Source organism: Phoxinus phoxinus (assembly GCF_949152265.1).
Source record: "Phoxinus phoxinus genome assembly, chromosome: 1".
Classification (NCBI taxonomy): Eukaryota; Metazoa; Chordata; class Actinopteri; order Cypriniformes; family Leuciscidae; genus Phoxinus; species Phoxinus phoxinus.
Window position 1 is genome coordinate 37,241,693 of NC_136876.1, and position 24,015 is coordinate 37,265,707.

A 24,015-nucleotide genomic window follows, 5' to 3' on the forward strand; every position below is an offset into this window, starting at 1 on the left:
GGCTGGAACGACATGAGGGAGAGTAAATGATGACAGACTCTTCCTTTTTGGGTCTAAGAGGGTGATCTTGGCCAGAATCAGCGAGGTCTATATTACATGGAGAAAGCTATGTGTTAGCGCTGTCATTCATCTCGATCAGGTCAATGCCATAGTGACTGTTCTGGTCTCTGTGACATCCAAGGCAGCACACAGTGTCCATTTCACACTTTTAAGAGCCTTTCAAAAAAAAAGATATTGTCTGAATGTACAGCTTATTTTCAATAAGGAAGCTAACAGACCCATACTAACAAGCTAAATATTTACCCCTTGGCCAGATCCAATATATTTATCCTTATATTCAAATGACATTCTATGCCTAATAGCCCAAATCAGAATGGGATCCTCATCTCCATTGTAGGATAATGCACATCTTCCCAGATGACAAAATATTCCTTGTTTGTCTAATATAATTTGATGTGTCTACATGTTAAACATAACCTGCATCAGCACAGCGAACACTTTCAATTCCTTTACTCAAAAATACACAGAATGTATAGAGAAGAGACATTTATTGTAAATAAGTTTTATGATGTGAATGGTACAACAGTGCTTAAACTTTCAACTTCCACATAGAAATGTCACACAGAATACGTTGTTTGAAAAATGTACCTTAGTGTATTTAATGTGATCCACGGACAATAGGATGTGAGCAAAGTTGTCTCTGTTTCCCAGATTCTTTGTGCATCGCCAATACAGAGAACATTGAACAGATTATGATGGACTGAATATTGATACATTTTTAAATAAAAGATCACAAAATAACCCTTCAAAAAATGACAGCGTTCTCAGTATAATTTGAGCTTGTGCATGTATTAGTTTGGCGGTTTAATTTTAAACCTCAATGATTCATCTATGTGATTCACAATATAAACCACTGAACTGGACAACTTGGTCTGATCAGCAACTATGCTACTACTTACAAATATAAAGTTATTGTGTAACTATTCCAGCGTTATGTGAAGAATGACAATATCATATCATAAAAGATTAGTATTCCATTGGCATAGCTATTCCCAGAAGAAATAACAAATAATTCAATTAATAAAACAGTGGGTTTCTACTTGTCAAAAGTATTTGAGGTATTACTTTTAATCTCATTTTTGTGTTTCAAATGAACCAGTTATAGATACAAATACACAAACTAACATCAATATTAACTGCAGTGGGAGTTTTTTAGACATTAAATAAAGGGCAAAATCATTTTATAACATCTGCCTGTACATTTTAAATGTGTTTTCAGTGAGGGTCAGAATGCATTCACTCAACATCTAACCGTCATGATCACAGCATTAAAGTTGTTCTGCTAATATTCAGCCCTTTAGTGATGTATAATGTACAGATGACTGTTCAAGGCTGCATATGTTATGTACTAGTTCATCATGTCTCTATCTAAAACGACCTTGTGCTGATCTAAGACTGGTGTTCTTATGCATTCATCTGAGGCATAATCTCAATCCTCCATAAAACTCATCAAAGGAAACAAATGTATGAATTGAAACATAACAACGAGACATAGTGTCTGTTAATGCACAGCAAGGCACAATGAGAGGTGGAAACAGCAATCAGTGATTAGACTACCCCCTATGTAGTCTCAAAATAATATGCGGTTTCATACATTTCCACCGCTGAAAGCTGAATTCATTAAACAGTTCAGGCAGACTTTTCAACTACATGTCAACATACTCTACTAACCTGACCCCTAACATCTCACCAATCTTACAGTCTACTAATACTCTAATGAGAGTTAGTTGACATCTAGTTTCAAAGTTACTTATAGTTAGTAGAATGTCTAAAGTGGATCATCGAAATAAAGTGTTACTTTAATCTGCTGTATTCTATATTGTGCAAATTGTGTTCAACACTAGTATCTTGGTCATATATTAGCATTACTCCTTAACTTGGGTGCTAAAACAATGCTAATTGATTAATCAGCGGGAGCAAAGTAAATTATCTCCCGACTGCCAACCTAGGTTATTTCACACATGCCTGATTTCTCTATCCCGATTTCACATGTTAGATTGTGCAGACAGACTAAAGAATCCAGCTGTGAAGGTCTTTTTTAGCTACACGGCGGATCTTGACATTATCTGTGTAAATCCATTTCTGCGGTGTTCAGAGATTTCAATGGAAAAGATATTCACTACGTGATTTAATTCCAAGAAATGTGCCCCCCCGGTGAGTGATCCTGTAGTGCGTTCTGAGTCATGAGGTGACCTGCAGTGAAACACTCAGGTTTAATAGATGTTGAGTGGACTCAGAGACTGACAGACCAGCAGCAATTACGGGAGTATTCTTAAGTACTGGTGTGTCACAAGACGTTTGGCAGTGACGCACATAGATAGTATTCAATGGTGTGAAGAAGAAAAGCGGTTAAACTGGAGGAAGGGCTTGTATTATTTGCTGGAGTGTTTTTCTTTTAGAGGGAATTCTTAGGAAAGCAGAGGCCAACATTTTACATAATACTGATATTGCTAATTTTTATTTCTCCACATAAATAATCAGCCCCAAATTGATATACAATTTACATGGAATCAAACTCTATTATCTGCAAATCTTAAAATGTTGTATTAATATGTGGCTTGGGTGGTCGCACTAGCCTGGCTCCGTCCTCCTACGTACTTCCGCTCAATTTTCATTTTCCTTCAGTACTAGGTCTGGGATTGTGGTGTATTCTTTGGTTTTCTGAAATCAAAATGTCACCGGTCCAATCAGCGAACAGAGGGAGTGGCTGAGAACGATGACGTTGATGTCGTGCATTAGTTTGAGTTGTAGTTCAGTAATGGCAGCAGAGAAAGATGCGAGCGATCACTGATCACTACACAGCATTTGCAGCATTAGATCCAGCTTCGATAGTTGACTGAATACATTATCACTGTCCTTAGTGTCAAACATACATTTAGAATTGTTCCGTGAATTCTTAAATTTGAAGAACAAAACCTGCAGCCCTCGTTGACAGACATCTTATTCTAAACACAATCCTCTGATCATTCGGATACGTGTTTACGGCAGGTTCAGGCGCATGACACACGTCATGACCAAACGTTAGCGATTGGTTATGGCAGATCCTGAGTGGCTCTGGGCAGATCCAATAGTTTTAAACTTCAACAGAGTACCCGCCTACAAGGAAGTTAACGCTTGTCAGAGGCCTGTACAAATCAAATGTACAAGAGTCTGGTAGAACCAGGCTATGGTCGCACTAGATTTAAGAATTAAATTAGACCTGCAATGCACATGGGCTATTTATTTTTTTACATTTCAAACTGTTAATTTAAATTTTAAAATGTGTTATTTAACATAAAAAAACAAAGGATGTTTTTGATGCTGACTTGCTGCTGCAGTGCTCCAATATTGTACAAATGGTTCATTAATTGGTATTATGCTTTGATGATATTTAAATGTGCTGTACAATACTTTTTTAATATCACACATACAGTGTTGCTATTAGCTGACAGATATCACAATGTAGCATGTTAATATGAAATTATCTGTATTGTTTTTTTTTTTTTTACAGGTGTTCTAACCATATTTTCAATTACGCATTAAATTGTGCTGTGTTTTAAGATAGAAGGACATGTCTGTAAATGTCTGTAAATGTACTGGTAATTTTCTGAGAACATTTTTCATACAGTGTAGACTGACTGGTAATAATTTTGCTCGATGGTATATTGATTGAGATATTTAATAGCATTAAGAGAAATGATCCCCAATTTTGTTAACCCCATGTGTTGTTAACTTTGATAGCCGTAATAATAATACATTAAAAATTCAAGTCCTGTGTCCAGCGAAACGGCAAACCATGCACATAGCTTAACTTAAAGTTGAATTTTGATCCTCTAATGGTCAAACATCACTATACGAATTTGCAGGCTAGAAAGAGTTCACCAAGCTTAAAAACAGCATAATGCGAACACAAAATCTAGTGTTACCACCCCTTAAGTTTACTACTTACTGTAAATACTGAGAATGAGTTTTCCTACTTGCGAAATTAGACAACGTGACACTGCAGAAAGCTGTGCTACTAGATATGTAAATGTCTTTTTATTTTCAGTATATGTTAGCCTGCTAATTTTCCAGCTCAATTAGGGTAAGAGTAAATGACGTAGGTCAACAACATTTTAAGTGCACTGAGATAAAGCCACTTGTTTCAGAGCAATTAAAGTTTATATGACCCACTTTATTCACAACCAGAATACAGGGTGCTTGGGATCATTTGGATGTAGGTGACAAAACACTAAGTTTTCGAAATTGAATGCAGCCTTTTGCCCTTATGCTAATTGAAATGGTTCACATCATGATGCTAAAACAAAAGAAACCACTGAATCAGTTGTCAATACCAAAACTACTGGGAATCCAACAATGGCAGTGTTTAGACAATCTTGTTCGGTATCATAATTAAATTCATTTTTATCATATCTAACATTGAAAGATAATGAATGACTATCATTAACCCTACATCACTTCCTTTTACTACAGTCTACAGTTGCACTAAAAGATTGGGTAGTACAGTATGTGAACACAACAGAGGAAAAAAATGGCGGAACAGAAAGGAGAAATGTGTATTTCAGAACACTGACAATCAACATTTTCTACTGAAATATGACAGCCGTAAACAATATATTTGTTTATATTTTATGCATCTTTGTTTTTGAAGAAACACCATGTGCTTGCTGAAAAGCACAAGAGCTCTTAGACAATGAGTTATTCTGTAAGAAAGGCACAAGCCCAGTGTTTTGTCAGGATATAGCGTGTTGCATTGCTACAGGATGCTTTTGGTGCACACGCTCTGGAAAGTCTCGATAGTTGAGATGAGAAGAACTAGAGACACGATTGTCCTCACATCGACCTTAATCTTCCAGACCGATGTTCTGTGATTATCCGGGGAAGCTTTTGACATTATACGTCCTTGGTAACATTCTGTTATGTACAAGATTCTGAGAAAAAACCATGTGTGTTTAGGACTAGAGCGACTTTCTCACAAGCTTTCAAGTTGTTGCGAATCATGACGGTGGTCCTCATCTAGAACGTTTGATTGCATTGATTGTTTCGTGTTTGAACATGTCCCTCGTCATATTGAAGGGAATGCCTTGTGACAAACTCATCACTACAAGTCAGATTATCCATTTGCATTGTGACGGAATGGACACAGACAGAGTTCGTTTGAGTAATGTTACGCTTTTCCTTTCAAATGAGGCTGAAGTCCAATGCATGCCTTTTCCATGCACAACCGCTCAAAGACAAACAGCACACACACAGCCATGCAGATCTCAAGCCAGACCGTTCGGTCAATCCTTCCAGCAGGACGGGCTCCTAATCCACACTTCTTCCTCCGTCAGGCTTCCCTTTGTTATCCTCGTTCCACGCATCCACTCAAGGCCTGGGCTCGATAAACCCGCGGTTGCGGCCCCCGTTCACACCGTCACCTCAGTCTTGCTGTTGGTGACAAAGTACGGATGTGGAGGCAGGTAGTGCTGGCTCTGGGCGGACGTCAACTCGTTCACTTGCTCCACGGTGGCGCTGTGCCTCTTGGGGCCGTATGTCTGCCGGCGGCCCAGCGTTTCTGTCCCCTCCCAGCTCTTCAGCATGCCGGGGTTGGCGATGGTGTTCGAGCTAAAAGCCAGCGGGTGGGAACTGTGGACCTTGGTGCTTTTGGACTTGTGTCCGTTCTGCTTTTGGCAGGGCAGCTCTGGGCTGTAAGGGTTGGTGGGCTCCTGCTCCAGACTCACCGAGTGCATGGGAAGAGAGCCTTTCGATGCCAGGTCGGCTAAGTGCCGTCTGTTAGTGTAGAAGTTTTCATTCGCTTTTTCAGCTGGAAAAGAGAGATAGAGAGAGCAAAAGCGAGGAAAATTCAGCAACAGTTCATTAGTCAGATGCAAAAACAACAACAACCTGATTGCTGATTTGCTCCCCACCAGAGAATTACACATTTAATAGATCAAGGGTAATCATTTGTTTTTCCCAATATGAGCCATTTTTCTCAGAAAATACTTAACCCGATTGTTTCCTTCAACAAACAACAAATAGAACCGGATGTTTTTGTAGAGGTATAGTGTCATTCTGCCATTATTTACTCGCATGTCATTTTGAACCATTATTTTTAAAGAGCTTCTCACATCTCTTTTTCGTACAACATTTGCAAAAAAACAAACATGTACACACTCAAAGGTTTGGGGTCAGTATGGATAAAAATGACTTACTTTTATTCTTTTCTTTAGAATCCTGACATTTTTTTGTGTATAAAAATTCAGCTCTGCCATCACATACATATATGTCAGCAGCCATATCACCCTGTAACCCAAGACTGGTTTCCCACTGAAGCTAAGCGGGGCTGAGTCTGGTTAGTACTTGGATGGGAGACCTCCTGAGAAAAACCAGTTTGCTGCTGGAAGAGGTGTTAGTGAGGCCAGCAGGGGGTGTTCACCCTGTGGTCTGTGCGGGTCCTAACGCCCCAGTATAGTGACGGGGACACTATACTGACAAAGAGCGCCGTCCTTCGGATGAGACGTTAAACCGAGGTCCTGACTCTCTGTGGTCACTAAAAATCCCAGGATGTCTTTCGAAAGAGTAGGGGTGTAACCCCGGCATCCTGGCCAAATTTGCCCAGTGGCCTCTGTCCATCATGGCCTCCTAATCATCCTCCTATATATACTAATTGGCTTCATCACTGTCTCCTCTCCACCAGTAAGCTGGTGTGTGGTGGGCGTTCTGGCGCAATATGGCTGCCGTCGCATCATCCAGGTGGTGGATGCTGCACATTGGTGGTGGTTGAGGAGATTCCCCCCTTCTATGTAAAGCACTTTGAGTGTCCAGAAAGGCGCTATATAAATGTAATGAATTATTAATTATTATTATTATTATTATATATTTGTTATATATATTGAACTAATTTAAACTGTAATAATATTTAACAATATTAGTGGTTTTAATGTATTTTTGATCAAATAAATGCAGCCTTGGTGAGCAGAGAAGACGACATTTGAACAGCAGTGTACAATTTGGTTTTATCATCAAACAAACCAATTATATGGCAGCAGAAAATGAGAAAATAGAGCATACGTTTTATGTTTTTGGTATGGCGTGAAGGTGAGTAAATGTCAACATATTCAATTCTTTTTGCACTATTAAAAACTTCAGTTTGTTTACAAAAATAACTTGTAAAATGCAAATATCTAAGAGTGCCTCAAATATTTATAAGAGCAGTTAATGTTCCATTGTGAATGGCAACAAAAATAGTTGGTCTGCAACATGCTAATGTTTTTCTTTTCGCCTAAGGTTTCTATTTGTTACAAGTAAATGTGTTTCTTTGAATGCAAATTAGCCAGGATTGCTTCCATCGTCAAATGGAAACATGCAGCTTTTTGCTCTTCCAGAAGATGGTTTGGTTTGGGTTTTTATTTGTCTGCTGAAACCACTTTTTTAACCTGTAGTTATTGTGCACTTAAAAAGAAATCTCACTGTCACTTTGCCGCTACTACTGTAAATGTTATTTTTGGACAATAATGTTTACAGACATATCAACACTGACATTAAAACGGCAACCAACAGTTTCCTTAGAAAAAAAAAGTGTTAGAAATGTAGTTTGCAAATACAGTATTCAACATTTAAAGTGGATCAAAAAAGTTAATCAAAGGTAAGAATGGGTATTGTTCAAAATTCATGTATAACTTTGATGAAAGGTTTTGATCCACTTCAAATGTTGACTACTGTATTTTTTTTAACCAGTTCTAGTAGATTACTGACAGTGCGAATCACAACTTGCTAAGACCAGATCAGACAAACGAGTATAAACGATCCTAGCGTGTCACTAATAATTTATTTTTCATAAATCCCATGCAATGTCGCTAACCGTGTATCATCTTCCAACTCAGCCAGGCCTTAATTGGGACTGACTACACTGCTTGAAATCCACCTCATTTCAGTATGACATTTTAGACTTTTTAATTAAATATCCTTCAGGTGACCTTTTTAACAAGCATTGACACCCCAAAGAGTCACAACAAACCACAGATCTAAAACATACCAGGAGGCAGAGCGCGAAATAAGCCAGCCGGCCGAGAGAAGTGCTGAGATGCGACTCTTTCATTAACATCAATGCGCTGAGATTAACGTGCATCAGAGGAACTCAGGCACTTCGGCTCTATGGCTGCTCCTCGGCTCGTCGTGTGGCTCGTCTCCTGAGCACTCTCTCGCTATAAACTGTCCTTTTTTTTCACAGACTGAACTTCAGTGGATTAGCAACTGAGCAGTTTCATCTGAGGCCGATTCATCACACGCTGCTACTTCTGCTGGTTGTTTGTCTACAGTTTGCTAGCTGTCATCTCACTGACGTCTTCCATAGGCTTTAGTCTGATGCCAGACTAACTGATGTGAAAAGTAACAAGTGACTATATCACTACCCAATGTTACCACTGTAAAACACAACTTAAATAATTAATTAATTAAAATGACCAAATTGTATGAGAAGCTTCTAGAACCTTCTGGTTTCTGCTTTTAGAACAAGTTAGCAATGTTACTGGTGCAGACAGTCATTTCTGAAGTACTTCTGATACTTAAGTGAGTGGGAAAGAGTAATGAGAGTTTTCAGCTCTCCTGACAGAATACAGAATTTCTCAAATAAATAAATAAAAACACTGACCCCCGGTTTCAGAGACAAAACTTAAGCCTAGTCCAGACCTAAAATCCATGTGTGAGCTGTTTTAACTGAAAGCAACTTGCACTGCATATCTTAAAATATATGAGTGCCATTGTTTTGTCTCTAAGGCATATTTATAAAAGCTAACTTAAATATCCTATTTGAACCAAGGTCTTAACTGATAAAAATAATTTTGTGGTGAAGTAAATATTACAGAAAAAAACTAAGTAAATTCTATATTAGTACTCAATTCAAGCGTGTAAAAAATGAAAGCGTAAATATCAAAGTTAGAAAATTAAGTAAAATTACTCAACTTTTCTGTCCCTGATTTTCCCATCATGCACTGGCCCTTGAATAATTAATGAGGTAGCTTTCCCGCTGTTTTCCAGCTGTATTTGCACTGTTTCATCATTGCTTTTGTTGTTTGGATGATTCATTTAGGATTGGATTTTATTTTCCACTCAAAATGACACATTCAAGCAGAACAATGATCAAATGTTACCATCATTGTGTATTGTGTACCAAGTATTGAGGTCTCTGCGTTCACTTGACATGTAACTAAATGTAGAATATCTATTGTATTAATTACTTAGATGTTGCTAGGAAAAGCATATACTTTAAAAGTGTGGTTTAATTCATTGTTATATTGTTTGAGTGAAATGTATTGCAAAGGAAATTTCAACTAAATATATACTCAAACTTTTACTAGTTAAAATTAAACTAGTTAAAATTACTTATTATTTCCTTTGTTACTTTGAATTAACTTAGTTAAGTAGAGTTTACTTAATTCCATATGTGAAATTTACTTACAAATATGTGTGTGAAATTAACTAAAAAAAATATTAGTGCAAAAACTTGCCAAAGAAAAATTAAGTACATTTTACGTATTGTTTTTTTTCCAGTGTAGGCTTAATCTAATCCCTAGATTAGATTAAGCAAATATATTCAAACTCATATAAACATTCCCAATATAAAAGCAATTTGAGCTTGTCAGTGTTTGCTAAAAAAAAAAAATAATAAGTACCATGCATTGGGAGAACAATACTGTAACAGTGCACTATGTGAATGACCCTATATTGATATAGGACAGACATTATGTCAAGACTAGACCCCTACGATCCAGATCTAGACCAATATGAGACCACCAAACATGCCAGTCCAACAACCAGATCTCAGACCAAGACCACATGATCAAGAAATCTGACTAAAGGTGGCCATATTGAAGACTTTCAAACATTATTTCTTGTATTTTAGAGTAATGCACAACAAGAAAAGAATGCCATGTTAAATACTTTGATGAGTTGCTGGGATTTACATTTGTAATTCCTGACAATGGTAGATTTATGGAAGCCAGATCTCATATAGATCAAATATATATATTTTTAAATTAGATATAACATTTAAGAAACTTAGTGTTTGTTTGTTTTTCAGAGGAGAACAGGCTTTGATCAAACCCATATACAGACAGGTTTAAGAATGGCCGTCTTACCCACAGCCTTGAGCGAAGCGTACTTGTTGAGCTCCTTTCCAGGTTGAGATGGGTCATAGGGGTGGGCTACAGGTACCTGTCCAAGCGAAGGGTATTGTGTCATGGATTGCATCAGAGATGAACCAGACCCCACACTGTTCATTTGGGCACACTCTAAAGCAAAGAGACACAAAATAGAAACGAATAACCGATATGAAAGGTAAATAATATTTCCATGAGTGTTTTCTTTCTAAAATAAAAGCGATAGTGGTGTAATGCATCTATCTATCTATCTATCTATCTATCTATCTATCTATCTATCTATCTATCTATCTATCTATCTATCTATCTATCTATCTATCTATCTATCTATCTATCTATCTATCTATCTATCTATCTATCTATCTATCTATCTATCTATCTATTTTTTGAAGGTGAATCAGTGTCAGTCCTGGCTCATCTGGTGCTTTTAATGACATAAAACATGAAAACAGACAGGACTAAAAAACATTTCATATCTTTAGTTGTTCATATTAGAGCATTAAATTTTTTGTTTAGTGATACAGAAATAGAAACGAATAACAGATATGAGTGGTAAATCATAATAGATCTCACAGAGAGAGAGAGAGAGAGAGAGAGAGAGAGAGAGAGAGAGAGAGAGAGAGAGAGAGAGAGAGAGAGAGAGAGAGAGAGAGAGAGAGAGAGAGAGAGAGAGAGAGAGAGAGAGAGAGAGAGAGAGAGAGAGAGAGAGAGAGAGAGAGAGAGAGAGATGAGAGAGAGAGAGAGAGAGAGAGAGAGAGAGAGAGAGAGAGAGAGAGAGAAATGGGAATCAGTGTAGTGGTTCATTTGGTGCTCTAAATGAAACAAGGGTTGAACTATTTTGATGGTCCACATGATATGTAACTTTATTAATGTAAATTAACTGTAGTAGTAGACTGTTGGGAGACTGTTAGGTTAGTGTCAGGTGTTAGTAGAAATTTATACTTTTTACGTTTCTAGAATGTGGACTATCAAAATAAAGTGTTAATTACCAAAATGAAAAAAAAAAGTTAGAACATGCTGGAAGTGTTGGTCCAGTGGTAAAGGGTTCATTCAGTGTGCAAGGGGACCTTAAAAAAACAGACCAAATACTTATATTATACTGCAAGTTTTTGGCTTGTACACACACACACTCTCTCTCTTCTCTCTCTCTCTCTCTCTCTCTCTCTCTCTCTCTCTCTCTCTCTCTCTCTCTCTCTCTCTCTCTCTTTTTTTTCACATTTCTTATTTCATTTGTGCGTTTGGAGCCACTCTGTTGAACTGACCAATTTAGACCAACAATGTGAGCGGGTGATTTATTTTCAGTAGCCTACCTACAATAACCATCCAGCTTAACCATCAAAGAAGCCATTTTTTTAGAAGTAGTATTAAAAACCACTTGAGGGGGCACAAGCATCTGAATGACTATGACTCTTCTGGGCATTACTTTTGTGTGTGTGTGCGAGCATTACACACATAATTCGGGAAGGCTAAATGCTGTATGAGAATCTGATGTTCTTCTACACATTACACATTAACACCCTCAGAAGACTTTGTCAGTGCCTTCTCTTTTGTTTAAGCTCATAGCAGTTGGGATACCTCCCATCAGAGACCGCTAAATTAACATTTAACAATATCTTAAGCTGCTTGAGGCCTGTTGCATCGACCCATCAACGCAACTTGTGAGTTTTCTCTTTGGTGATTCACTCTATACCCCCAGGAAGCAGATCATTAGTCATGGATTTCTGGAGCTCCAGCCAGGCTCTCCTGGGCTACTAATCCAATCCGTTTGAACTGCTAATGTCAAAACATGTTAATGCCAAAAGCGCTGGCAAGCGATGGTCACAATGGAAAATTAATTGTTTGTTTCACAAGTTTTCACACTTGATTACAGCAAAGACACTGCTATTGAGGGTCGCAGATGGTGTAAATCATGAACGCTTTTCTAGAGATTGCATTAGTAGACATCTGGCCAGCTGAATGGGGGCGCAGGAGCATGGCAAATTGACTGGCCATTTGCCGGCTGGCATGAGGGGCCAACCAGATGTTGTGGGTATTATCTCTAACCAGTCGAATGAGACAGAGAAAGTACAGCCAAATGGTGGAAAGGAATTATGAAACAGTAGACTAGCTGTAATGGGCACCATCCGTCCACTTCTTTCATTGTGAATGAGTCTGTTTGTGTCCGTGTGGATGTGCTCTGTGGCATTGTGCCACACTGCAACAGTGCTGCCTGATCTTTTCCCATTCTTCAGATGTGTTTTAGTTGTTGAACTCTCATTGATCTGTTGTTGTCTTGGAAACCTCTTTTAAGTCTATTTCTTTATAGCTGGGTGGCTGTTCACTGCAATATTGTGCCATCTGTATCACAGGACTTACTGAAGGGCTCTTCCCTTAACACACACTTCAGGCACTAAAGCCAAATATCAATATATCAAATATCAATGTTGAAAACAGTTGTGCTGCTTTACGGTAATACAACAATTTCAGCATTCCTTGAGGAATAGAAAGTTCAGAAATAGAAATCTTTTGTAACATTTTAAATGTTCTTGAGGAATAAATATCTTTAATCTTTATTAAATCTTAATCCTACTGAGCCCAAACTTGTATTTGGCAGAGACTTTTATCCAAAGCAAGTCACACATGTGCATTTTGCTCTTCGTTTAGAAGACAATGACGTTTTCAGGGCCGAAAATGCAAACTTTTGAAAATGGATTTCAAAGTGCAAGTTTTTGAAAACGACGCCCTTATCGTCTCTGTGTAAACTGTAGTGTAACAGTAAGAAATAAGGGTGGACATCATCACACGTGGTTATAAGAATTACACAAATCAACACAATATAACATTTTTGTCATCATGAAAATGTGAGGTTCCTTACAACAGACTCAAGGATGATACATTTTTTTTTCAAAGCCTTTGTGTTCAAAGGGTTTTTAAAAAAAATAATAATTAAGGATATAAAACGGGACTTTATATCAGTAGAGAACATTCTAAAATTGGTTCTGGCTTTGTGAAGATGAAATTTACCCAGAAGACAAAGTAATAATACAGTATTATCGACATTAACATCCTTAGGATGAAAAAAGATAGATTATGTCATTTGTGTCTATAGGCATGTGCATTCGGCTCGATTGCACTGTGGTAAAAGAATGTGTGTGTGCCCAGGCACGCCATCTTTCATAGTAAAGTGACATCACTAACTACTTAATACACGCATAATACAGCGTTATTAGTTGTATTCACGGTTACGTGTGAATGGGGATCGTTTTGATAATGTTGATCTTTGTTTGATCTACAGGAACAGCCTTATCATAAAACATTTAACGCATATCCTATGTCTACCTGTTCAGTTCATAAAGCTAACACTAATAATCTTATGAGTAGATTCAGCTATGTTAAGAGAGATATTCGAAATGTGCAGCAGCCTATGGTGAATTGGAAAACACTGGTCTAGATAGATCTAGATCATACACCATCCACTGATAAATAAGATCTTTCTGTGTGCTGAACAACAGAAGATGTTACACACACCAGCACTGATCATATGAATCCAATAGGGTATTATTATGGGGTTTTTCAATTTGAGTAAAATAAAATAACTTGATACTTGAATAACTTGATAACTTGAAGCGTGTGTGTAATTTACTTTGTAGAGCAAGGCGTTCGAGAATCACCAAGTTATGTTTAAAGACCCTATTTTACTCATAAAAAAAAACTATTAGGCCTATAAAAACCCATAGGAAAATCTCAAGGAAACCACAGGAGAATTAATCTTCCAGGTTTTGAAGTTCTGAAACTGCAGCGCACTATTAGTATTTTCTTATCAAGATACATTTTCAATCAGTTAATTAAGTCCCTTAGATATGTTTCAGACAACAGTAGATGGACTACAGTAGATGGACTTGTATTGGTTGAAGTCAATATTTTTATCCATTAAAGGTCAGATAAAAGTGCAAGAATCTGTTATTTTTCTAACTAGAAACAACTTTTATTTTGAAGAGTATTTTCTGTGGTGATAATTAAGAAACTGAGCAAATCACATCATCTTTTGATTTAATCACCTAGATCATTTGGAAGTTTAACTCATAAAGGAAATTACTGTAACCATAAAGAAAATAATCCCAGACAATTAGAATCAGTTTGACAGTTCAGACTCCAGTCTCCTTAACATAAAGCTCCCATAAATGCATCAGTTTATATGCTTATAACCCAGGTGTGCAGAATATCTAATTAAATGCGAGGAAATTAATTACACTGTGATCCATAATCTCTTAGGCAGTGAGATTAATTCCATTTCGATAATCAAAAGAGGGGATGGAAATAAGTCATTATGCAGTGGAACTGTAATAAAGACAGGGTAGAAGGTCCATACGCAGAAAATGAAATGCTGTCCTGCGGTTCGTGAATGATTATTGAGTGTCTCCAGAATCAATCCTTCAGACGCTGAGCTTAACCGAACGCATCCTGCTTCTTCACACCAAACTCCTGAAATGCTGTTTCTGCAGACTCGGTCTAACTCGATTGTGGCATCCACTAGGTCTGACAGAGCAGCTGTAGGCATGGTGGCAGGTAATGGTTTTTAATATCCGCTGACAGTGACGAATTTTCTTTTTGACAAGGTCATTAGTCAAACAGAGTATGATACTACCTCCTGCTTATTAGTATTGATGCCGAGAGACACGTGTGGCATTATACAAGACACAATGCTGATTTACAATTGATTCACATTATTACCATTAACCCTGCGATGTACGCTTCATATTTGGCCTAGAGCTGGTTGATATGGGATAGATATATACAGTAGATAGATAGATAGATAGTCCCTCCTGTGTCTAAATCACATATTTAACCAGCTAAAAAAAAAAGCACCGGAAGGTGGAAAGGAGATGATTCCTATTATTTGTGGCCCACAAACCATCCCATCTTTCAGATAATTGGATTGTAGTATAAGCAGTGAGCCACTCACACCCTATGAGAAGACACACCAGAAACGACATCATCTGTAGAGAGCTTTAATTTATTTGGCCTTCTTTGTAGCGTTGCCATGCAACCTCCAATTCACTAATGAGTAGGCTTGATTTAGGATGCAGTAAGGACAGCGGTTCATCTTTCGCAATTGTCTGGTCCCTCATTTGGGTGGATACAATAGAAATTAAATATTTTGTGGAGGACAATCATTCCATGAAAACATGATAAAACTCACACACTGCACAAAATCTTAATCCGTATTTAGAGGCCAAGCCCTGAAGGGGATTGTATCTGTTAGTTTTCTTATTATTTTTCCTGAATGGGAGTCAATGGCAGCCCTATCCACGGAACATAGGAAAATGGTGAAATTTTGGAGTACCAACTCTATAGCGCAAAAATTCAACATTTAAATGGTTATAACTTTTGAACCATTTGATCTAGAAAAATGGAACTTAGTACACCTTATTCCACTCATTGTGCTGATCACAATCAATATCTTACATTAAGACTCCGCCCATTACAGTAGTGGACATTTTGAAAAGTACAGTCTACAGTTTTTTTGCTACTCCTCCTTCAAAATTTGTCCAATTTTGTACAAAATTTGCTCAAATGATCTTTGGACTAAGCCGCACAGAAAACAGTGAACCAATTTTGTTATTCATCTTTGTTCAAAAGATATGGTGTCGCAAACTTAACAAGGTCGACACAAAATTGGTTATCTCGGCCAAAGTTTGATAAATCGAAACGAAAATTGGTACGCTTCATCGGAACCATGATCTGAGGGTTCAGTGCCACATTCAGGTCATGAGATATGGAAAATGGCTATTTTGGCCAATAACTTTTGAACCGTTTGTCAGAAAATCATAAATGAAGTAGGCCTATCTATGGATTCATTGTGTCATGCCAAATCCGTGGATTTTGGATTGGATGAACCACGTGCCCACCATTTTAAATTGTGTCATAAATAGCTAAATCATTAAAATATTTGACATAGCTTTACAAAATTTGGTACTGTATGTATCATCATTAGCATGCCCTGAAGGTACATGAGAAGTCTGAATACAGTGCCACCTAGTGTTCCAGAGATATACATATATTTGCAAAAACGCTTATAACTTTTGAAAACATTGTTCAAATGCTTTATGTCATTGTGTTTCTTGGTTTATGCCGATTCCAACAAGATCTCATTGGTCATTTTCCAAAAATGTGACTGTCCGCCATATTGGAGCAAATTATAAACAGTGTTTTCGCAAAATGTGATCAGACGATATTTGGACCGAGCCCCACAGAAATGACTGAACTGATTTTTTATAGTTGCCACCGTTCCCGAGATATTCCTCTCTGAAGATGACCTAGCCTGTGTGTGTTGCCTTATGCTAGTTAGCTTAGCATACTAATTGGTTAGCATGCTAACCAGATGCCATTCTTTCTAATGTGGCTCTTCAGCTATCAGGTTAACCATAAGCTACATTGGCATTAAGCTATCTTAGCATGCTAATCTGGTTAACATACTTTTGTGTGCTCCTTCTTACACTGAAGCCTCTCCTCTGCAGCTTTGTAATATAGCATTCTCTGAGTGGCGCAAGCTGCTAAACCACGTGCCACAAGCCCCGGACCATACCGGTTGTGGGTTCGAATCCTATGTGGCACATGCAAGAGGTACTGTGGCCTTAAATGGTGGAAAAGTTGCTTCTGTTCGAGACATGGTGTCTATATGTGAAGGAACTCAATAAATACCACATGCTGCACATTTATATAAAAAATCTTCATTTTGAGTTGATTCTCACTTGAACTATGGAATTTTGTCATCTTGGTCAAAACGCACCTTCCCAGTGGTGCAATGAGATGAGTGACAGGCATCTGACCCTGACAACCGAGGGCTTAACAGTTAGTTAATAGTCATGTGCCTCAACAAGTAAAGTCATAACATAATGATACATTTGCAAATCATTAGCTAATGAATAATAAAGCAGACAATTCGAAGTTGAAGTACGTGGCTTCAACCCATCGTGGTAATTAACGCATTAATTTACACTATTAGTTATGTTATTTAGGAATTAATACATTGACACATTTAATTAATAACAATTCATATATTACTTAATCTATTAATCATTTAGAACCTTTATTTGTTACCGATGGAGGTAATCATTAATTAATGGTTTAGTTCTTCATGAGTCATACATGATTAACACATGATTATATGTGCATTAGTTAAGCATTAATTAAAGCATATTAGTGCACCCGTATTGTAAAGTGTTACCAAAAAATTATCTCTGATTCTGTATTTTTCTCTGACATTTAAGGGTGACATATATAGGCCTACAAAAACTCTTTTAGGTCTAAAACAGTTTGGATATTGGTTAATATGAGCGTTATGAGACATTATTAAAGAGATTTAAGTATTGTATTACATGAGTAGCTCTCGGCCGCTTTAATTTTTAAAAAGTAGCTCTCAAATGAAAAAAGGTTGGAGACCCCTGAGATTATATGACTATATGCTTATTTATGGTCAGATTAAATCCTACATGTGCCAGTGCTTTCTTCGTCCATGCAATAAATGCACATCTTTGAATGACCGTGGATTTCTAGCACATTAACTTGAACTTCTTAGGTAATATCTTTGGTTTGACAAATTTGAGACGCAATCACAATAAAAAAAATGGGCTCTCTAAATAATATAATAAAATAAAATATATAATAATAAAGCTCTCTACTAACTTGACGTGCGACGTGCGATGCCACGTAGCCACTGACTGCATGACATGTATGCACACACACACACACACATACATACATACATACATATATATATATATACTGTATGCACACAGAATAAAGTCATTAAGTTATGTTATGGCTTAGGTGTTTGTCACAAAAAAAATAAGTTTTGAAGCATCCATGACCAATTATATAAATTGCCATGGAGTTCAATGGGAATGCTAACAGATTGCTCTCTCCAGGTAATACTCCTTGGCTGGTCAGGAGCTACAGTAAAAAGCAAACAAAGCTGATTGTATTTGGCTAAAAATAGATTTTTAAGTGACAAAACTATATGCTGTACTGACAGAAATTGCTATAATTTGTGAGCGTTGTAGAGAGATAGAGAGAGAGGAAGAGAAAGCGAGTGGCCGTTTATCTGGGAGGAGATGTCAGCTATGCGTGAGATGTCACCCAGCTTTGGGTTCTCATCGCTTCGCTCTGCCAAGAAGTCTGATTGGAATTTAGCCCATTTTTGAAGAGAGCACTTAATGAATATGCCAGTTTTAGTTATGTTACATGCACAGTTCTATTCCCTCCTGGACTGTGATTCAGAAGCCTTATCTAACATCGCTAATAAATGACTGAGGTCAGCTTTTGGGGAGGAGAGAGAGAGAGAGGGGGGGGGGGGGGGTGCATGAGACATTTTAGTCAATACGTAATGGAAAAACATGCTTCGGTGCATATTGCAATAAGAGAAACATTGGTCCTGGGAGAAATGTTAGTAAGACCCGTGCTGAATTTTTCATGAAGAAAACAATAATCAATATACCTGCATTTCTCCAATAAATAATACATACAGTATAATATTACCAAAAACATCTTTAGATCACAGGTTGTTGGACATAAATAGGGACTTAAATTATTCTACATTGCAACTGCACACACAAATTCAGATTCATATAAAAAAAATCATGTTTGTTTGTGTTCATAATTTGCATACTTTCTGAATTTATGGCATATTTTAATTTCTTCTTTAATTTGGCATCTGGGATATACTTACAGTACATTACATAGCACAAACATGAGGGGTTTTTAACGTTCAAAAGTACTTCCAAATCCAGTATTTGTGGTCTCAAGTTTTAGTTTGAAGGAGCCCACTTAATGATGTATCTCAATGATAAAAAAGAGATAATGAATACAGAAATTGGGCTAATTACAGCCTTATTTCCCACTGGTCAAAAACAGATATCAGTGCCAGGCTAATTACTTTAGAGAGGGGCATGAAAGTACATGTTGTGTCTGATAAAAAACAGTCTTAACTAATGGATGAAGACACACATTTGACATATCAGAAATATCCTCTGTAGCTAAGATACCAATAATTGAGATTCTTAGCTCATATCTTTCTAAAAGAGACGTCAACAAAATGTTATCAATAATAAGGTTGGCCGAGTGAAATGAAAAATAGCTTTTTATGTCCTTTTTGAAACCTCTAGTCCCTATTAATTGCAATGCCATTAAAAAGGGGAAATGGAGGGTGAGTTAATGATAACTGAATTTAAAATTCAGTCAACTATCCCTTTAAAGTAAAAGGACACAAAAAGATAGTCTGCAAAAGGCCTCATTAAAAATGCAATAGAGTATTTTGAGATCTAAACACAATAGTGACTTGGGAAGGTCACACACATTGTCACACAAAGAAAACTTTGGAACCGATCTGAAAGCTGGAACGGAAATGATGGATTTATCATCTTTCCACTACATTCGCCTTTCAAAGGATGTGGATATCTTGCTATGGTATGTGTATGTATTTGAAAGGGACATTTGAAAGGCTGGCTGGTGTCTGTCTGTGGTTCTTCTAATTTCAGGTGTGTTATGACCTTCAGCATCTCCTGTTACAGATGGCGGGCTAACTGTCAAATGTCTGCCTTAAAATAAACCCACTTTTTTTTTTTTACCAGAGTAGATTTTTTTTTTACTAGCAGTATCAGCTTAATCAGTATTTTGACCTGTTTTTCGGCAAAATATGTACATCTTTAAAAATAATAGCACAACAGTGTAAGAGTTTTTTTTAAAATGTATTAGCCTAATAACAGTTGTTAAATTTATCTTAAGCATGATATTTTACTGAAAAAACAGACAAAAATGCTACAAAAAAATAAATTGAGACCGTCTTTGGTTCGCTGCAGTTTTAGGGAGAAAATTCTCAGCAATGGTGTTGACTTATGACTTATCTATGTTACCACATATAAACAACATTAAAAGCTTGATTTTCACCACAGGGGGACTTTAAGAAAAGTTTGTAATATCTAATAAAGTTTGTATCTCAAGTAAATGTATCTTGTTTTAAGGATACGTAGGCTGGGGAAACAAGACAAAAATATTGATTAAGAAAATGATTTCTGCAGTGTGCAAGTCTTTACTTTCAAAAATGACAAAAACATGATTGGAAAATATCCACAAAAGCCTGTGTAAAAGCTTTTTCTGGGTGCTGAACAGTGTAAATGTGGTTCAATCTTCACCACCACTATATCATAATGAAGGCTTTGTGCACCTACACTGTGTTGTCAGGTCTTTCTTAAATTCCCAGAAGCCATTTCTGTCACGCATGAATACCCTTTCCATTCCTTGTTTGGTATTTTTTAAAAGCTTATCATGTGATTCAACAGCATAATGCCAGTAGAAAATAAGACAAGCTCTGACTTTGATTTCTTCCTGATCTGCCATTACATGACTCATTACGCACTCAACACAACTCCACACGTGGGCAGCCATCTTAAATTTGGAAACCCACGTCTGCATATTCATCTCTCCCCAGGAAATTTGGATGTTGTGCTGCCAGTGGCCCATTGGTTTAGGATAAAGATGCCACATATGGGCATGGACCCCAATATGCCTCATAGACTCAAACATGGAAGTGGACTGCACACATCCCATCACATCATCTGGTATTTGATATAATGAAAAAGGACCCAATGTCTTATTTAGTTTTTCAGATACTGGAGAAAAACATTAGATGACACTATTTCCTAAAGCTTTAAAGGTTCCCTGCTTTGGGTCTGACAGGCTGATGAGACCTCAAACTCTCGCCTTACAAGCCTCAAGTTGTTTTTATTTCCCTGGTTTTCATCGCCAGTGCTGTGCTCTGTTCAGTCTGAGCAAGAAATGCCAGTAAACAGGGTAAATAATAGAGTATGCTGTAAATATAAATAAGACTGTAAGCATCTTCTGCAACTCTTTGGTAATCTTGCCTTGGCATACATGTTTCACTTTCTGGCACTCCTTGAACTTTTAGCCTGTCTTTTGCCTTGGTGTATTCCAGCAGAACAATGTGTCCACCGCAGAGAGCTCCTTAAACTTAACTTAACTTAACTTAACTTAACTTAACTTAACTTAACTTAACTTAAACTCTTGGTTTCCCTTTATTTGATGGCCCCTTTAACACATTCAAGTAACGTTGCACACATGTCAACTAACTCTCCTTAGTGTTAGTATAGTATTAGTAGACTGGTAGGGTTTGGTTTAGAATAAGTTGACATGTAGTTGCAAAGTTACTTATAGTCAGTAGAATGTCTGTTGAATGACCATCACAATAAAGAGTTAGCAGATATTAAGCAGACAGTAATACTCTGATTGCTTGTTTTGACATGTAGTTGGCAAAGCTACTTATAGTCAACAGAATGTTCAAAAGGGAGGGACCATCAAAATACAGTGTTTCCAAACTCTTAACTAAGCGTAGCTTAGCTAAAATTCAACTCTTAGCTTAGCTTTTAACTTAACTTTCTGCCATGGCTTATAAGACAGGTTGATATTGTGTCGATCAACAATATGTTAAAGTCTCAGGCCACAATAATTTAAAACGACCAGTATTTCTTGAATTATGTTGCAAGCAAATGCAATTTTCCAAAATGCATGCCTGCTTGTACCGCATCATTAGTATGGTACTGCCTCGTGTGGTTATTATCCATAAATATTCAATATCCCCACATCCTCAAATTCAATAAATATTAATGGACAGAGATCGGCACCGCATTGCCCATTACCCATCTTCAAATATTCCCAAAGTTATTAGTACTACTGTTTGCTTCTCTGCGGAAAGTGGCTTCACATTGTACCGATGCAGCCTTGAGAGACAGACAGACTGGGACTGGACAAAAATGGATAACAGCAGAAACATGTTATTTGATTTTCAATGCGCCACGCCACAGTGACCAGATGGCATAACATGGGAATACAAAATGTGAGACATAGTATGCTACATAAAACTAATGGAGCAGTCAAAATACCTTGAAAATGCTAAAAACAACTGCCTTGTAGATTTAGGAACGGAAAGTTTACAGTTTATTTGTTTACAGATGCTATTTGGTTTGATGTTTTGCATCAAACTGCGTTTTCAAGTGTGGCTTAAGTGTTTAAATACTTTTGGGTTCACATCATTGAAGTGTCATTAAACTTTGTTTCACTTAATAGTGAGCTCACAGTTTAACAATAACATATATTTTTCCTTGATGAAGATAAAATGCATAACACATTTGTAAATCTAGTGTTGTTGTTGGAGAAAAGGCCATTTAAGGTCACTTTTGTACGCTAATTATAACTTGAAATTTCCATAGGAGTCCACGAATCTGGGAATTTAGGGAGGTCGAAAGATTTCCCCATGCAGATTGGGTTCAAATTGGTCACAGATTCACCGCGTTGACCAGTGACTTCTGTCTGAGCTGAGATTTATACATTGCTACCCTATTTACAGTAGACAATAGACCATTTTGGCTCCAAAATTCCACCAAAATTTCACCAATGTGACTGCACATTTACATCATTGCCATCTCCACATTGGCTATCGCGGCTGTTCACATTTATAGTTCTGCGTTGGTGTGTCTGCACCGTTCTGTGTCGTATACAGCCAATCCACAACGTAGCGGTGGCATACTGGAGTGTAAGCATGTTTACGCAGTGAACATTTAGTGAAGCAATGCTAAAACATTGCAGACAGCTAAATGACAATATCAACACAATTCTGAATGAATTCCCTATATTAATTTTGTGTTTCTTTCACACTGGGTAAATTTGCACTCACAAATATGAATTGACGCAGTAAATAAACACTAACTACAGGCAACATGAAGTCGAGTAGACGACACAGAAAATAAGCTCAAAATAAGAATACTTTAATAAACTCCTCAGTTTGTCTGTTCTGAATGCAAAACATAGTTATAACCTGATTTTTTTTTTTTTTTTTTTTTCAGTAAAAAAAAAAAACACTTCAAACACTCAGTCCAGAAACTCTGGAAGATGAAATGCCCTCTGGACTAAATTCTGCCACTGAAGAATGTAGACCAATAAAAAAAAAAGTGAAGTGGACCCATTTCTTACAGCGGTGCCATAAAATCCAGATTGGACTGACTCATTTCAGGGGTTCTACATCACCACTGGGCTTACATTTTGACTGAGAGGAAGTGGTCTGACATCCACTCAATGACATGGTTTTTAAGTTGAGAGGAAATTCTTCTCCCCTGCTTGACCACCTGCGGTAAAAAGAGGCCATGCTACCGTAAGTGCTCCAGTTGCAGTGGGAGGCTTGTGCCATGGACAAATGATAGAAACAGGAACACACAGTGACCTGTCAGTCGTCCAGTACGGCAGGGGGATGGCATGTTGACACAATGACAGAAATGCTTAAATAAAAACATGGACAGACCGTAACAGACAAAGATATCTTGTTCTGTTTTGCTTTATTTTACATTACCTTCCTTTAATTGTTTGGAGTCAGTGTAATGGTTGTGAAATTGGGCTTTTTGAAATGCCATTCTTTGAAATTCCATTTCTCAAGATGCTATTTTTTCTAATGATGCTGTCTTGTTTACAGACAAAGTCTACATTGATTTGGACTTTGAATGCCCTTCTGTCATTCTAACCGTGCTGTTCTTCAAACACAAAGTGAAGAATGATTTTCATGCCGTTTATGACGGCTCTGCACTTGCATAACAATAACAGCTCTTGTAGGGTGCCATTATGCTTCCAGAATACATTTGGACTAATACTGGAAAATTTACACAGCAATAATCCACATTTGGAAAGCAATGCAAAAAAAAAATATATATATATATATATGCCTACAATTAGCCCACTGAGCTGTTCAATAGGCGATTATTCAGTGTTTTAGTTCCGCTTGAAATATAAAAAGCATTTT

At 37.3% G+C, this 24,015-nt stretch overlaps 1 protein-coding gene across 1 annotated transcript in view; it reads right to left on the reverse strand.

Annotated features, from left to right (window-relative positions):
• Positions 1 to 538: 538 nt before the first annotated feature.
• shisa9b (shisa family member 9b) overlaps positions 539 to 24,015 on the reverse strand; it is a 38,220-nt gene continuing 14,743 nt past the window's right edge. The window contains 2 exon segments of the mRNA XM_079619296.1: positions 539 to 5,845; positions 10,158 to 10,310. Coding sequence (XP_079475422.1) covers positions 5,448 to 5,845; positions 10,158 to 10,310 — 551 coding nt within the window. The 3' untranslated portion in view covers positions 539 to 5,447.